General features: G+C 37.6%; 2 protein-coding genes across 4 annotated transcripts in view; one reads left to right on the top strand and one right to left on the bottom strand.

Moving 5' to 3' along the window:
• Positions 1-4,936: 4,936 nt before the first annotated feature.
• Positions 4,937-7,483, bottom strand: tpbg (trophoblast glycoprotein). Of its 3 annotated transcripts, XR_013817990.1 has the most exons (3): positions 7,382-7,483; positions 5,423-7,308; positions 5,062-5,319 (listed from the first exon to the last, which is right to left on the bottom strand). XR_013817990.1 is itself a non-coding variant. In XM_079836165.1 (2 exons), the coding sequence occupies exon 2, from the start codon at positions 7,024-7,026 to the stop codon at positions 5,893-5,895; it is 1,134 nt and encodes a 377-aa protein (XP_079692291.1). In that variant the 5' UTR covers positions 7,027-7,308; positions 7,382-7,483; the 3' UTR covers positions 4,937-5,892. The 3 variants fall into 3 exon arrangements, 1 of the variants encoding a protein (XP_079692291.1); XM_079836165.1 differs by having other exon boundaries at positions 4,937-7,308; XR_013817991.1 differs by having other exon boundaries at positions 5,423-7,470.
• Positions 7,484-9,420: 1,937 nt separating this feature from the next.
• The window catches only part of ibtk (inhibitor of Bruton agammaglobulinemia tyrosine kinase), a 55,501-nt gene continuing 47,164 nt past the window's right edge, over positions 9,421-17,757 (top strand). Inside the window, exons 1-2 of the mRNA XM_079836538.1 lie at positions 9,421-9,562; positions 14,894-15,721. Of these exons, the coding sequence (XP_079692664.1) occupies positions 15,398-15,721 (324 nt within the window). The 5' untranslated portion in view covers positions 9,421-9,562; positions 14,894-15,397. The remainder of the gene's footprint in view (positions 9,563-14,893; positions 15,722-17,757) is intronic.

Below are 17,757 nucleotides of genomic sequence, written 5' to 3' on the forward strand. Positions count from 1 at the left end.
TTGTTTCTAAAAATATGCTTGTTGTTATTTAATAGTTTTCCACTTACTCTTGTAGCGCAAATAGTTAATTTAACTATTTTTCGAGAATCGATAAATGTTCACTTTTATAAATTTAACAAAACATTATTAAGTAAACTGTATATATATATATATACATATACATACACACACACATATATATATATATATATGTGTGTGTGTATGTATATGTATATATATATATACACACACACATATATATTTATATATATATACACACACACACACATTATATATATATATATATATATATATACACACACACACACATATAAATATATTTATATATATACATATACACACACACACATATATATTTATATATATATATATATATATATATACACGTATATTATGTAACAGTGACAAATTCAAATGGTTTGTAACTAACTAAATTGTTATTTGTAAAAATTACTCAATATAGTTGTGTGGAACCACTTGACGCTGCTTTTGTAAGTAAATTCAAGTCATTTTTTTGAGTGTAGTTCACCGTGAAATTAAAATAAAGCCATCTTTTACTCCCCCTGCTGTTGTTCCAATGCCCTGTCTTTCTGTTCTCGGACCTCAAAAGCAGAAATTTAGTCCTGCACGCACTCCTTCATTTAATGGCAGTGAATAGCGACCAGGCTAAAACATTACAAAAATGATACAAAAGTATCACGTAATGATACAGTGAGACGCGCGCCATATATGGAAAGTGTTCAGGAGGCGTACTATGAGGTACTATGCGATAATCGTCCTGCTGTGCACAGGCCTTAACTTAAAGGGTTAGTTCACCCAAAAATGAAAATTCTGTCATTAATTCCTCACCCTCATGTCGTTCGACACCCGTAAGACCTCCGTTCATCTTCAGAACACAAATGAAGATATTTTAGTTGAAATCTGATGGCTCTGAAAGGCCTCCATTGGCACAATGGCACGGTTCACTCTCAAGACCCTTAAAAGGTACTAAAGACGTCGTTACAAAGTCCATCTCACTACAGTGGTTCTAAAATAACTTTATGGAGTGACGAGAATAGTTTTTGCGCGCAAAAAACCCCCTAAATAACGACTTATATAGTGATGACGATTTCAAAACACGGCCTCATGAAGCTTCGAAGCGTTATGAATCAGTGAGTCGATTCAGCAGTTTGGATCACCAAAGTCACGTAATTTCAGCAGTTTGGTGGTTTGACACGCGATCCGAATCATGATTCGACTCACTGATTCATAACGCTTCGAAGCTTCATGAGGCCGTGTTTTGAAATCGTCATCTATACAAGTCGTTATTTAGGGTTTTTTTGCGCCCAAAAACTATTCTCGTCGCTTCATAAAGTTATTGTAGAACCACTGTAGTGAGATGGACTTTGTAACGACGTCTTTAGTACCTTTTAAGGGTCTTGAGAGTGAACCGTGCCATTGTGCCAATGGAGGCCTTTCAGAGCCATCAGATTTACACTAAAATATCTTCATTTGTGTCTGAAGATGAACGGAGGTCTGACGGGTGTCGAACGACATGAGGGTAAGTAATTAATGACAGAATTTTCATTTTTGGGTGAACTAACCCTTTAAGCGTTCTGGGAAAATAGATAAAAACTGGAAGAGTTGAAGCTTAGTGATGGTTGAAGTACCTTTAGCTTTTTACTTCTGGCGACTGCATTTAGGCTTCAAAATTCATCAAATTTGTGTTCATCTGTGATCATTATCTTAATGGACAAAACTTTTGTTGATCAGATAGCTTGTTTTTAGCGGTAATCCAAAAGCCTACGGGAAAATCCTACTGGGTTTTTCTGGAGGGAACCGGCGTGATGAGAAATGGTTCAAATGCAAATTACTATAAAACTTCAGACAAAACAAGGATTAATGAAATATTTGTGTTATTAATATTATTATCATATTAATGTTATTAAACACAAATCATTTGTCATCACAATGACATTTTCATCATCATTCAATGATAAAAGAGAGCAGAGAACGGTTTGGGTAAAATGATGTGTAGTCACACAAGGCTGAATAGGAATAACATATTTGAGCTGTTGTTTGGGTGGGTTAATATGTTATTATTATATTTTGGGGAATATTCCAAGTTGGACACTTAGAGAGAATTTACAGGAATTAAAGGGGATTCATTGGAAATTTTAGGTTATTTATACAAACTTTATCATATACAAATAAACATTTTGTTTGGTCATAAGCAGACATGCATGCAAACTAATACACATTTAAAAAAATAACATTTTAAACTGTACCCAGTATAATCATGTACTTTTGGGTACTTTGGTAACTGAGGTGAAAACACTTCATACACTTTGACTCTGGGACCAGTCGGCTAAATGACTAAAGTAATAATACAAATAATAATTTGCTAAATTTATATAGTGCTTTTCTAGGTGATACAGTCAAACCAACATTTATTCAGACACCTTCGACATCGTCTCACATTATCATAGTTTATGATAAAATTAGACAAGAGTTAAACTGTGTCAGAACAAATTCATCTCAGTTAACTTTGATAGAAATATGTAGTGGATTACAATCAACCAATCAGCTATTAAATTTAAGTGCACAATTAGATAATACCAATTTAGGTCAACCAATGACCAAGCAATGCTTCAGTCTATGGTGTAAAAGTTCGTATTAGCAATTAAAGAAAAACACTTCGGCAAAACATGGTCAGGTCAAAGTGTCTCAATCATTTTGGTCCCAAATTTGTATCAATTGTAGTCACTGTATAAAGACTTTTTGGGTTTACTATGTCAGAATTCACTTTATTTTGCTATCCTCACTTACATAAATGAACTTTAGTGTCCTGCACCCACTAGTAAAACATGATATCTGGTGTCTGAATAATTTTTGGTTTGACTGTATGTTCTGAGATAAAGGCTAAAGCAGAAAGTTAGAAACAATCTGGGGCTTTTTTGGTCACAGACTAGTTATACACGTTTATTTAAAGGGATAGTTCACCCAAAAATGATTTACTCACCCTCAAGCCATCCTAGGTGTACAAGACATTCTTTCTGACGAACACATTTAGAGTTATATTACAAATATATTATAAATATATTACTAATCCAAGCATTATAATGGGAGTAAATGGCAGCCCAAAAAAGCTGCGGGGGTTAATAAAAGCCTTCTGAAGTGAATAAATCTGTGTAAGAAAAATATCCATATTTAAAACTTTATAAAGTAAAATATCTAGCTTCCGCCAGACCGCCTTTCGTATTCAACTTGCGATAAAAAGCATAACTGGCATGACTTATGACTAGGACGTAATGTAAGAGTTTGAACGGCGAAAGGCATTACACTTTCTGTGTTTAATACTGAAGGTCATTTTTTAATATAACTCTGATTGTATTCGTCTGAAAGAAGAACGTCATACACACCAAGGATGGCTTGAGGGTGAGTAAATCATGGAGTAATTTGTGTTTAGAGTAAACTATTGCTTTAAGTTTCATTGGAAGCTATGGCAATAACAAAAAGCGATTAATACATGTTTAATCTTACACATAGCCTCTTTAAAAATATTTGATTTTATTGATATTTTGATTGCTTTTTTAGGTACTATGTTGGGTCGCCACTGTCTGTGGTTTGAGAAATGTGCAGGGTAGAAATTCAACTGAATTTGCATTTAATCAGGTTGTTTAACCGAGATTATGCTGCAAGATTTCAACTCCATTTAAAGGGATAGTTCACACAAAAATGAAAATGAGCCAATGCTTTACTCACCCTCACGTCATCCGAGGTGTATATGACATTCTTCTTTCAGACGAATAAAATCTTTTGTCTTAATCTGAGTTATATTAAAAATGTTCTGGCTAATCCAAGCATTATAATAGCAGTAATAGTTGCTCTGTTTTTGAAATCCATAAAAAAAATCAAATCAAAAATCAAGTCAAAAAATCAGTCAATTAACTGCTCCACGCGGCTCTGGGATGTTAATAAAGGCCTTCTGAAGCGAATCGATGCGTTTGTGTAAGAAGAAAATCCATATTTAAAAATATATTTTTTTCTATAGCTCTGCATCAGCCGTCCCCGCGCCATAACTTCCGGCGAATAAGGTCAAAATACATGCAAAATACCGGCGTGATCATAGATATATACAGATTCCTCATTAGTGCCTGCGCGGATCGTCGAATGAGGCATCTACGTTTATATATCTTTGATCGCGCCAGTATTTTGACCTTATTCGCCGGAAGTTATGGCGCTGGGAATACTAGATGACATTCGTCTGATAAGAGGTAAAAAAAATAACAAATACTGTTGGGTTTCTCGCAGAAACCAATCGTTTCGTGTCTTAAGACATCAATGTGTCGCCACGAGTTTAATAAGGATTCGTATGTCTATGTGTTTTTACTCTCATACTCTAAATTGACATGCATTATACGACTATCACACTGCAACGGTTGGAGTTAAAAATCTTAATTTGTGTTCAACTGAAAAAACAAACACACCTACATCTTGGATGCCCTGGGGGTAAGCAGATAAACATAAAAAATCTTTTTTTGGGTGAACTATCCCTTTAAGTTCCCTGTTATAGGCTAACCTAATTTTGCAAATTTCCAGTTTGTTCTCTTTAATTCCCATTTATTCCTAAGTTTTGCAACCCTAATTTCAACATAGTCAATGTGCAGTGCTGTTTTGAGCTCTGTAGTCCAACATATTAGCAAATGCAGCAGAATTTTCAACAAGAAAGATTGGCATGAGGTGGTTTTGAGAGAAGGGATTTCTGAGATGGGATGAAAAATGATATTTCAATGCTTTTGTGTTCCGAGAAACGTTTGTGTTTGCTCACTAATCATTCACCCGAAACATTTTGTGAAACTATTTCAGTGCTTTTGTGAGTGAACACAAAGCTTCTCTGGGAACCCAAAACAATTACATTTTACCTTCAATCTCGTTTTTTTTTATTTTTTTTTTTACATCATGTCCCTCTAAGGGCTTCAGTTTTGTGATGTTGGCAAAAACAAAATCAGTTTCGGAGATGATAAAATGATTACACTGATAAAAATGACTGTAATAACATGCCCAACAAGACCAGGGTATGTGCATTAAGAAGTCCTTTTTAATTTCATGCGAACTCATGTGCAAGTGCTTCACAAGCATAAACATCACAAAATAACAAGCTAATAAATGCCGGCTATTAGTTCTGTTTCTGGAAATGATCAGGCATGTGCCTCTAATGTTTGTCATTTTAATATTATGCAAGGATCCGATGCACAAACAGATGTTTTGGATTGTTATGCAAGTCTTTGCAGCTTCAGTACCTTGAGTTCCTGCTTTACTGTGGTCAATCCCCACGGCCTGAAGGATGATATAAAAAAAATACTTTAATACAGTCACGAGTGTGAAACTGGGTGATAGCCCTAATAATGTAGTAATAGTGTCATTAGCTTTACACACACACCTCTTTGAACCTAAAACCACTGGACTGGAGAGAAAAGATCAGCGCAAGAGCTTTAATTCGACAGGGCATCCCGAGAAAAGAGTTGATCTATGTCCAGTCGACAAATTTAATATAAAACCAAATAACCCATCATTAAAAAAGTGGAATAATCAATGAAAAAATACTTAAATACATGCATGGCAGTATTTTTTGCAGAAGAACTCGCCTATAAAAATAACATTGACATTGTGCAAGAGGACCTGTAATCAGAATTTCCTCAGAAAAGACAATATAAAAAAAAGGGGGGGGGGAATGACTTCCTAATGTATTGATGTTCTTGATTCATGCATCACTGGACGACATTATAGCAACACACCAGCATACATAACAGGGTTGATGTCCTACAGAAAAGACTGCATGTCACAGCAAACCTCTACAGTTATACGTATTCATGCAAAGCTACAGTCATTGATCAGCAAGCCAGTTCTCCGTCACACATCGGAGTTGAGGCTGAGGTTGGCTAGCCGGGGGTCCGAATTGATCTCGTATCTGTAATGGTATCCCTCCATATGATCTCTGCAGGCGTCGCGGATATTGTAAATCCACTTCTTGATCCCTTTCCTGTTAAGGTAAAGGACCAGAAGGAAAATGACCCCAATGAGTGCAAGAACCATCCCCAAAAACACATAGGAGGGCTCCAGAGCACGCTCGATATCTCCAGCGTTTCTCCAGCACGGGAGCTGGGATTGTTCCAGGTGTAAAAGTGGGGTGTTTTTCAGTGATGCTGGGAAAGAACAGGTCAAGTTTAACCGGTCCACCACAATGTCATGACTCTCCAGCCAAATCAACATGTCCTCAATGTCGCAATCACAGCGCCAGGGGTTTCCTGCCAGACTGACCCGCAAATCGGGGCTCAGGGTCACGTTTGGAAAGACTTTCAACGCATTGTCTCTCAAGTCCAACTCTTTAAGAGCCTGATTTGCAAATGTGTCATTCCCGAATGAAACAAGGGTGTTGTTCCTCAAATCCAAAACGGCTAGGTTTGACAAATCTGTGAACATGCCCTCTGGAAGGAACATCAGGTCATTATTGGACAAATCAAGATGGGAAACTTTAGATAGGAGGCTGTGTTTGAAAAGATTCGCAAACACACTTATGTAGGAGTGATTGTATAAGGATTCGCTGAGGTTAAGAACCTCAATCTTGTTGTCTTGAGGTAAAGCCTCAATGTTAAACTCTGAAATCCTGTTGTTGCTGAGGTCAAGTAAACGCAAACTTGGCAAGTTTTTAAACACCATTGAGTCCAATTGCTCCACTTGGCTTCCAGACACGTAAAGACTTGTTAAATGTCCCAAAGTGCTGGGGAATGATTCATTGTTCAGACTCCTTATATTGTTTCCACTGAGGTTAAGAGTGGTGGTGTTTTCGGGAAGGGGCTGTGGGATGGAGCTCAAGTTTTGGCTTACACAGTTCACGACTGTGGTTTCGCACGAGCAATGGGCAGGACATAAAGATAAAGATGAGCAGGGACACGTCAGGAAGAGTAAAACACAGAGAGTCAGGTTACACGTACTCTTTTGTCTCCTCTGGAGTTGAAGCAAACGCGATAATCCAACATCGGACATTTTGAAGCGATATAAATCAAACGCCGGGAAAGTTCGTTAATTCTCCTCACAGAGACGAAAGGAACGGACACGCGCTTCTCCAACGGCCGTTTCTCGTAAAGTCTCACATCTTTCTTTGTTTTCATTCAGCGTGTGCTCCTTAACTCCTCAGTTGAAGTGCAAATCAAAGCGTTTATTTCTTGTACGTTTATGTCTTATATAGTCACTTCTTTATCAAGTTCGAAAAATGTGTTTCTTTTCATGAGTTTCCCCAAAAGTAGTGACCAATCCCACGAGCAAATCCTGTCCAAAACAATACCGATTTGTTATTGAAGGTCTTGATATGTTAAAAAGTAGACGTAGAAGATCCACAAACCTATAAACGTGTCTTTGCCGTGTTTCTCGAGTAATGTACGGGGCTAGTCATCTCACTGTCCCGCTGCGCTCGCGCTGCTCGCTCTCGCTGTAAATGAGTCTCCCCCGCCGCTCCCTGAATCCACACTATCCACGCTATTCACCGGACTGTACCATTGTACGCGCACAGGGGGGTCAAGGACCACACACGCTGAGTTGGGAAGTTTTGCAAGTGGTACATTCTTTTAGGGGGAATGTACAAGTAATAAAAACATTTTGGGTAGAAAACATTAAAAACACGCCATGAGTACATTCACTTATATAACTAAATAAAGTTTTGATATAATAAATAAACACCGGGTATTGAGGATAACGGCCAAAGTACTATAAGCCAGCACTGAGGTACTATTTCGAGTTTAATTATATATAATAAATAACCATTATAAACTTAAAAAAAGAGTCAGAATGATGATGTTTCAGATTGTACAGGTAAATAAACTAATAGTAACACATTCTATTGTAAGTACATTCACTTAAATAACTAAATATAGTTTTGATATAACAAATAAACAACATAACATTGGACCATAATTAACGGGCAATTGGATAAGTCAGTACTGAAGAGGTAATATAAAGGCTTCAAGTTCAATGAATTTTAATTAAAAAACATAATACAATAAAAAAAGTAGGATAAGAATGATGATGTTTCCCATTGTACAGGTAAATAAAATAATAGTAACACATTTGATGTAAAACCACACAAGTACATTCACTTAAATAACTAAATATAGTTTTGATATAATAAATAAACACCGGGTATTGAGGATAACGGGCAAAGTACTATAAGCCAGTACTGAGGTACTATTTCGAGTTTAATGATATTTAAATAACCATAATAAACACAAAAAAAGTGTAAGAATGATGATGTTTCAGAAACTAATAGTAACACATTTGATGTAAAACCACACGAGTACATTCACTTAAATTACATATAGTTTTGATATAATAAATAAACACCGGGTATTGAGGATAACGGGCAAAGTACTAGCCAGTACTGAAGAGGTACTATTTCGAGTTTAATGTTATTTAAATAACCATAGCCTAATAAACAAAACAAAAAGTGTAAGAATGATGATGTTTCAGATTGTACAGGTAAATAAGCTAGTAACACATTTAATGTAAAACCACACGAGTAGCTACATTCACTTAAATAACTAAATATAGTTTTGATATATAACAAATAAACAACATAACATTTGACCATAACGGGCAAGGTATTGGATAAGTACTGAAGCTTCGAGTTCAATGAATTTTAATTAATAAACATACTACAATAAAAAAGTATAAGATGATGCTTTAGTGTACAAGTAAATAAACGAATAACACATTTTGATGTAAAACCACACGAGTACATTAACTTAATTTAATTCAGGGTTGATTGGGACACTTTTTGCGATTGAGATGACTGGGAAAAAGTGTCCTAATCAACATGAATTCACCTAAATTAAGTTTTACTGTGGCCGAAATACAAGGGCAGGGTACTACATGTGTTTAATACGTCTGTTTGTGTTTAATTTGCATAATAAAAGACAAAATAATGTAAAAGAAAAAAAAATGTCATTATCACTACTTGTAATTTTTTACACGATTATTCATGCGAGGCAGAATTAAAACAATTGAAAGATTTAATTCTTAAAAAGGCATACCAATTATCTTTTAAAAAAACAACAACAAAAAACTATTGTTTTCCTGGGTGACGTATTATAAAGTCACGTGACTCTGTGGAAGGTATGCCCCGTACGCCCCGCCCCCACAGCGCTGACGCAAGAGAGGGGACTCCCATGCCAACTCGCTATGTCACTGGCAAGTGGAGTCCGTCTAACAAGCCATAAATAACGCATTAAGATTTGTGTCACAAGCGCAAGACTAGTTATAGATTGTTAAGTCGTTTACACGCCGATCTGTCCAATCACAAATAACGATGCAAGGCTTCAAGTTGAATTGCCCAATGAAATGTAAGGATACATGTCTGAGGGGCCAATCAGAATTCGGTTTACTCTTGTGTGCCTCCCTCCACCTCTAGATCTTACTTAACTGACTATCTCTGCTGCAACATATCCACAAAACACCTTTAAACATGTTCCTCTGGATCTGTCGCATAGGGGAAAACACAAACATGGCCTTTTCTTTCAACTAGCGTCAGGTGAGTGAGAGATATTAGCGCGTTGTCTTTCAATCTGGCAGTCATTCAGTACATCGTTCAGCCCAATATGGTTCATAAACTGATGATGATGATGATGTGTCAGTGACTCAGGACAGGCTTCATGACGGATCTCATGTCACCTATTATTAATGTACACGATCTGCTCGTGCTGTATTAAATATTACACATATTAAAGCTTGATGAGTGCGTAGCGTGTCCCTGACTGACATTACATGGAGTGAGTGAGAGGTTTGCGGTTTCAAAATGTAAACAAACGGCTTCAACTGACGACGTATTTAAAAGTATTGCATTTGTTGATTTGGGATCACAAAGTTATTGAATATCTAGAAACGGATGCAGTAAGACTGAAGCCATATTTAGCTGATGGATTTGGAAGGTGTCAAACTGCTCTGCCCAAGTGTGGCTCTTGATAATGCTGGGCTGTTTCTTTAACTATGTGTACTTTTTATTATTTTTAGTATTTGTTAACAGATTTAACTTTTTTTGTTTTTGTTTGTCAAGGTCACGCATCATTCTGCCATTTATTTACTTACTTACTACTTCTAAAATGCCTTTTTATTCTTTATATATATATATGTATATATATATATATATATATATATATATATATATATATATATATATATATATATATATATATATATATATATATATATATATATATATATGAACAGACCTAATCTTAAAGGTGCAGTGTGTAATATTTTTGAGGATCTATTGACATAACTGTGTTTTCAGTTGTGTATAAAGACCTTACATAATGAACCGTTATGTTTTTATTATCTTAGAATGAGCCATTTCTATTAGGGCTGTGTGATATTGAAGAAATATGCAATATCCTAGTTAAATAACGCGATATACGATATTGCTTTAAGTGTGTAAAATCTATTTCTTTCCCCAACTGATATCGTTCACTTAAAGCATAACCGACTGTGTTTACATGAACACTCATCAAGACAGCCGTTTTGACATATCTGTGTGTGTATTTGACAGTTCAAGTGTGTAACAAGACATGAAAAAAAGAACGGCTTGTGCGCACGTTTCGGTGTGTGTGTCAGACAGCGCGAGGCTGCAAGAAGATGTTTTTCGCAAGTTATTGCGTTTAATAACTCTTTTTAACGTCAAGCAAGTCACATTAGTAAAAGTCGTGTGCTCAGTCTATTCTCTGCTATATGCGTCAACCTAAAACGTACACTTTTCACAATGTTGAAGTAGCCTAAGATCATTCAGATATTGCGTACCCTTGCGATATGCATATTGCGAAATGTACATTTGCGATATTTCGATATATTGCACAGCCCTAATTTCTATCTACACACACACACACACACACACCGCGGGTCCCCTTTACAGTGAAGTCGCCATTTTGTGCCGTCATGTTTCTACGGTAGCCCTAAACGGACATACTGCTCTACAGAGCGCTAGCTAATCTCCGCTCTCTCCAACGACGACATCTTTGTCCTGCGTCAGCCACCGTAGCTTCTCTATGTGCTCTCACACCACACACATGTTCCCACGCAGTGAAAAACACATCTCAGAGCAAAGAGAGGATACTACAGGTTACTTTTAATATGAAACAAAGTCTCAACTCTAGCATTTTGTCTTTTTTTTTTATAGAAATGTAAACGATAAATACCGTTTTGTGGCTCTTTAATGTGTGGTGACAGGTCACTGTAGCGCCTCAGTTAAAGCTGCTCGTGAACCGATCATCTCTTCTAGTTAATTTACAGTATTAAATAAACATGAATGAAATTCAGAAGGAATGTTGTTTCAAATGCGGAAAGACGTCAGTACACACCGTTTTTCAAGTTCAGGTCCACCAACGTTAATCTACGAACTCTCTTGACTGCTTTGTCAGACAAAAATGGCGGATTCGGCGGATGGGGGATTATGATTGGTCAGATCGCCTGTCAATCAAACTCCTGGCAAAGAGTGAATTCACAACCTCACCACTAGATGCCGCTACAATTCAAACTGTGCACCTTTAAAGTATGACCATCAAATTAATAATAATTAGTACATTTTATTTCTATGGTATTAAGTGCTACAAAGTTCACTGCTGGATACTGTTTGTGGACGAACTAGTGAGTTTAAAAGCAAGTTTTTCTAAAAATCTACAGGGCCAAAAAGTGTCCATAATTGAAGAAACACCTACTCATATTTTGTATTTTACATCATTAAATTAGATTAAATCAAATAATTTTTTTTTTAATGCACAAATATAGGCACAACAGAAGTGATTTGTATGATGTAGAGCTTGCACAGACTTGTCGACTTTAAAGTTGCAGTAAGTGATATCTGAGAAACGCTGTTTATATTTATAATCACCAAAACATGCACGCCCTATATACCCAAAATGATCACACTTCTATCTTGATGGCTCCGCCCCCAAATTCACAAACGTGCTATGCAACACAGGCACCTCCCCCCTCATGAGTGGACACGCCCCTTGCTGCTGATTGGCTACAAGTGTGTTTTGGTGCTCGGTCCAATCCACTCTCAACAGTGTTTCTCAGAAATCGCTTCCTGCACCTTTAATGCTCTGCCATGATGCTTTAGGCTTGACGTTGTAGTCGCTGATCATGTGATTTTGACTCTAACAACATGGCCGCCTTGCAGAAGACCTTCAGACTGTTCTGACTTATTGTGCTATATATTTTCTATCTACATCAGACTTTTTCGTAGAAATCACGATCAAACATTAAAAAAAAACATAGCCCCACCCAATCTATGTTACACTCCATTTCTATCAGTTAAAATGAGTGGTCGGCCGATATTTGGCGTTCTTTAAATATCAGCATTTTTCTGTTTGGCTGATGTATCAGTTGAGAACTGAGCACACAGAGCTCCCATTCTCCGTCTTCACTAGTTTACCATCTCTGTTTAATAGTTGTTCTGTTAAACAAAGAAAGTAAACATACGGAAAAGTGTTATAGCGTTTGCTTTTTATATTATTAGTAATAGAATGGCAAACACTTGAATAATTTCTCATATACGGTCAGCATTCAGCAAATACACATTTATATAATTTAAACAAATCTTTTGAATATCTGATATATAAAAAATATATATATTATTTCACAAACCTTGCAGTTACGCACAATCAACAATAGGAGTGGAACAATAGATAGGGCAATATATTGTTGTCCTTCTCCATGCGATACGAGAATCGATGTGCTGGCGCCAAATATAGTCATTTCATTAATAAAATAAGGTGCTCAAAATAGATTTCCCTGCTCCCAGCATCGCTACTTCATGTGTGTGTGTGTGTGTGTGTGTGTGTGTGTGTGTGTGTGTGTGTGTGTGTGTGTGTGTGTGTGTGTGCGCGCATGTTACAATGTAGCAGCACATTCGTTTAGAACTTACCTGTAAAGTGTAAACTAAATGCATGTTTTAATCAAATGAATAACAGGTGACTGTTTAAAATGCATTCACCCCATCAATGTTGAGTATCCAGATGGTATAGACAAACATAGTTTGTGTAGTGCTCTCAGAGTATGCATTTATTTGTCATTTTAACTAGTGTTCGACAGAAATTGCCCAATGGCTTATATATATATATATATTACAGTGGCAAGAAAAAGTATGTGAACCATTTGCAGAAAATGTGAATAATTTTAACTAAATAAGAGATCATACAAAATGCATGTTATTGTTTATTTAGAGCTGTCCTGGAAACGATATTTTACATAAAAAATGTTTACATATAGTCCACAAGACAAAAAAAAAGCTGAATTTATTAAAATGACCCCGTTCAAAAGTTTATGAACCATTAATTCTTAATACTGAGTGTCGTTCCCTGGATGATCCACGGCTGTTTTGTTGTTTTCTGATGGTTGTTCTTGAGTCGCTTGTTTGTCCTGAGCCTGGGGGGGGCGAAACTTATTGAATTTGAAGATCAAGGAAAATTGTACTCAATTTGTCTTCTGGAAAACATGCAAGCATCTTCTGTTGCTTCTGAAGGGCAGTACTACATGAAAAAAAAAGATATTTAAACAAAATAAGAAACATTTGGAAACATCTCCATCCTGTTCAAAAGTTTTAACCCCCCAGCTTAAGGCATTGTGTTTCCTTCTGGAGCATCAGTGAATGTTTCAACCTGTTTTAATAGTTGTGTTTGAGTCCCTCAATTGTCCTCAGTGTGGAAAGATGGATCTCAAAATCATACAGTCATTGCTGGAGAGGGTTCAAATATGAAAAAGATGCTGGAAAACTGAAGAATGTGCAGGACCTGGAGGATTTTTCTGAAGAACGTTGGGCAGTTTAACTGCTCAAGACAAACAAGGGACTCAAGAACAACCATTAGACAACAAAAAAACAGCCGTGGATCATCAGGGAACGACACAGTATTGAGAATCAATGGTTCATAAACGTTTGAACGGAGTCATTTTAATAAATTCAGCTATTTTTGTGGGCTATAATGTAAACTTTTTTTTAAAATGTAAATTATTCAGGACAGTACTAAATGCATTTTGTATAATCTATTTTATTTAGTTAAAATTATTCACATTTTCACAGATTCTGCAAGCAGTTCACATACTTTTTCTTGCAATATATACAGTAGCCATATATATCAGCCATTGGGCAATTTCGGTCGAACACTAGTTAAAATGACTGAGAGCACTCCACAAACTACCGTCTGGATACTCAATATTCATCAGGTGAATGCATGTTTTAAACTGTTTATTGTACAGGTAAGTTCTAAACTAATGTGCTACATTGTAACATGCGTGCACACACACACACACACATATGGACAGTAGCTCACATATCACATACAGATCGCGCTCAAATTGAAAAGTTCTGTCATATATTTCTTTCTTTTTGAAGTAAGTAAAACCCACAGCTTCACTGTTAGTAGAGAAACGGTGCCAGGTAGGACTAATTCACACACAATCGCTCTCTCACTAATGCATTTGAATAAATGTAATCTGTACTGTGCTACTTTATCTGTATCTGGAGAAATCCGTAAGGAATATAGCGACCCATAGACAAAAGAACTGATAAAAATAAGCTGTTATGTAAGAACAATAGCCTTGTGGGCAGCGCTGTGTCATATGCCGCAGCTGTGCACAAGGCGACCCGAGTTCGAGTCTTGGCTCGAGGTTCATGCTTCTCAAGCCAAACATCAAACTTTAGCCTCTAGTCGCAATTCCCATCGTTTGTGTTTTTATTAATAGCGTCATCAGCGGTTACTCAAGTTCAATCACATGCCTATCGACCTATCGTTCATTCATATGATGTGCAGCTTAATTTCAGTTTTTGGGATATGAAGTTGATATTAATCCGAAATCCATTTTCTCTTTTCAGGCACCTTTTGCAATTATGGAGGCTTAAATGGTGGAGAGTTTTGGGGGGAAGGAATCTTTCCCCTCAAAGTTGGTGGACTCTTTGAATGGACAGTGCAAAGAACTGAAGGATTTGCCTTTTGTAAAATACGAAACACATATCACAAGTTAACTTATTTTTGAGTCAACTGGATTATATTTGTATGATTTTTGTACAGAAAAATGTGTATTTTCTTTGATGCAAATGATTGTTCCAAAGGTTTTGTTGAATGTGTTGCTGACATGGTGGACTGAGATGAGGTAGATCTTCACTCTGGGGCCGCTAGGGTGCCGTGGAACCGTAACACATGCACAAGTCTAGCGCCCTAAATTCACAGTAAGGCTGAACATATTCCCTGTGTTTTCATTTTTTTCTCCTTAATTTATTGCAGCTGTTTGAGAAAGTATTTGATAGAAAGTTTAAGCTCAAGCTTGCGAGTGTTTTTGGATTACTCTGGGGTTGTAACTCCGCTTGAGGGAAGCCAAAATGAGTCTGGGAATCCCAGACTGCACACCAAAGTGCCGTTCTGAAAGGCACGCTGATGAAGTGATATCCGCTTTGACCAGCGGTTCAGAGGGGTGTCTGCGGAGCTACCTGTCTGTCCACTGTCACAACGCGGCTACCCTGCGGGATGAGTTTGGACGCACGGCTCTGCACCTCGCTGCCTCGCTGGGTAAGCGCGACCTGCTTCAGTGGCTTCTGGACTGTAAACATGCCGACATGCTGGCAAAGGACAAGGAGTCTGGGTGGACCGCACTTCACCGCAGCGCCTTCTACGGGCAAATTCACTGCCTTATGACGCTCATCAAGGTGAGAACTGCTTCATTAATATGAATGTTTTAAAGGGTTAGTTCACCCAGGAATGAAAATTATGTCATTAATTCCTCACCCTCATGTCGTTGGACACCCGTAAGACCTCCATTCATCTTCGGAACAGAAATGAAGATATTTTAGTTGAAATCCGATGGCTCTGAAAGGCCTCCATTGGCACAATGGCACTTTACACTCTCAAGACCCTTAAAAGATACTAAAGACATCGTTACAAAGTCCATCTCACTACAGTGGTTCTAAAATAACTTTATGAATCGGCGAGAATAGTTTTTGTGTGCAAAAAAACCCTAAATAACGACTTACATAGTGATGACGATTTCAAAACAAGGCATCATGAAGCTTCGAAGCGTTATGAATCAGTGAGTCAAATCATGATTCGCGTGTCAAACCGCCAAACTGCTGAAATTCAAACTGCTGAATCGACTCGCTGATTCATAACGCTTCGAATCTTCATGATGCCGTGTTTTGAAATCGTCATCACTATATAAGTCGTTATTTAGGGTTTTTTGCGCACAAAAACGATTCTCGCCGCTTCATAAAGTTATTTTAGAACCACTGTAGTGAGATGGACTTCTTTAGTAACGACGTCTTTAGTACCTTTTAAGGGTCTTGAGAGTGACCCGTGCCATTGTGCCAATGGAGGCCTTTCTCAGCCATCAGATTTCAACTAAAATATCTTCATTTGTGTTCTGAAGATGAACGGAGGTCTTACGGGTGTCGAACGACATGAGGGTAAGTAATTAATGACAGAATTTTAATTTTTGGGTGAACTAACCCTTTAATATGAATGTTTTAACTAGGGATGGCGAAAACTAAACATTTTCTTGACCGACCACCGAGCCTCATTAACCGGTTGAAACCGGTTAACCGATTAGTTTAAAATATGCTGCGCTATTTGAAATAACAGCGGCGAGCCGCGCCTGCAATTTCGCAGCTCTGTCGCATCCCTCTGCCGCTCTGCCTCCCGCTCTCACACACACACTGTCCCGGCGCCGCCGCCTGCCTTCCACTCACGTCACTTTTTTAAAATCCCCTACAGCGCGAAACATATGTCCCGCAAACGCGGCGCCGAGGAGCTTGTTTGTAATCGGAGGACAAATGGCTCCTTAGTTTCGAAATGGTTTGGGTACAAGGTGATCGCGTTGAAAATAAAGGCATTTATCTAGCGTTAGAAGCTCATTTGAAACATTGCCGCGGCTCATTTAAGAAAATGACAGCTCCGAAGAGACGCCGCTTTAGTTCGAGGTAGTGCTAACAATAATAAAGAAAGATGATGATCAACACCTTATGTGTTACCACTGAAATGTAGATGGAATATATTTCCAAATGTAAGCCCATCTTATGCGGAATGTTGTCTAATAGACTGCAACACGATAAAGCCAATGGATAAAACCGGCACCTTCAGAATGCGTAAAAGACGCACCGGCCAAGGCAGGTCTAACTCACTGTGTGCCTTCTAATTAAGCACTGTATCACACAAGTTGCATCTTAAATCTGTGTCGTGCTTTTTGGTGAAATGGTCCCACACACTACTTTTCTTTGCATGCTTCATACTGTCGTCTGCCCTGGCTCTAACCGCAAACCTTGTGAGCGCGCAAACCCAAACGGTGTACCTCTTGCCAAATGTTTTTATTGGTTTATTAAGTACAAACAGTCGAGTTATGAAAAAATGAGTGTGAGGGATTTGTTCACTTCACACAAAAAGATTTTGGAATGAGATGGCTAACTGTAGTAGCGTTTAGTCCACTGTCTATAATAGCCTAATTTAGAGATCACTTTTTTTTTTTTAACCGACAACTTTGATCGGTTAACGTTGATACGGTCAACCATCGGTCAAACGGTCATCGGTTAACATCCCTAGTTTTAACCTATGTTGAGCTTGACCGATTGAACGGTTTTGCGGATTAATCGGCACGATAACTAATTGCTGGAATAATTGGTATTTTTGCAAAAGTCCATACCGATAGTTTTTGCGGGTTGTGTCCAGAATGGTACGCTGTCATTATTCAGGACGA

The sequence above is a fragment of the Gobio gobio genome (assembly GCF_949357685.1).
Source record: "Gobio gobio genome assembly, chromosome: 15".
In the NCBI taxonomy this organism is placed as follows: Eukaryota; Metazoa; Chordata; class Actinopteri; order Cypriniformes; family Gobionidae; genus Gobio; species Gobio gobio.

Bases quoted from the DNA above. Each gene is read 5' to 3' on its own strand.
- tpbg (XM_079836165.1), bottom strand. From the start codon at position 7,026: ATGTCCGATGTTGGATTATCGCGTTTGCTTCAACTCCAGAGGAGACAA.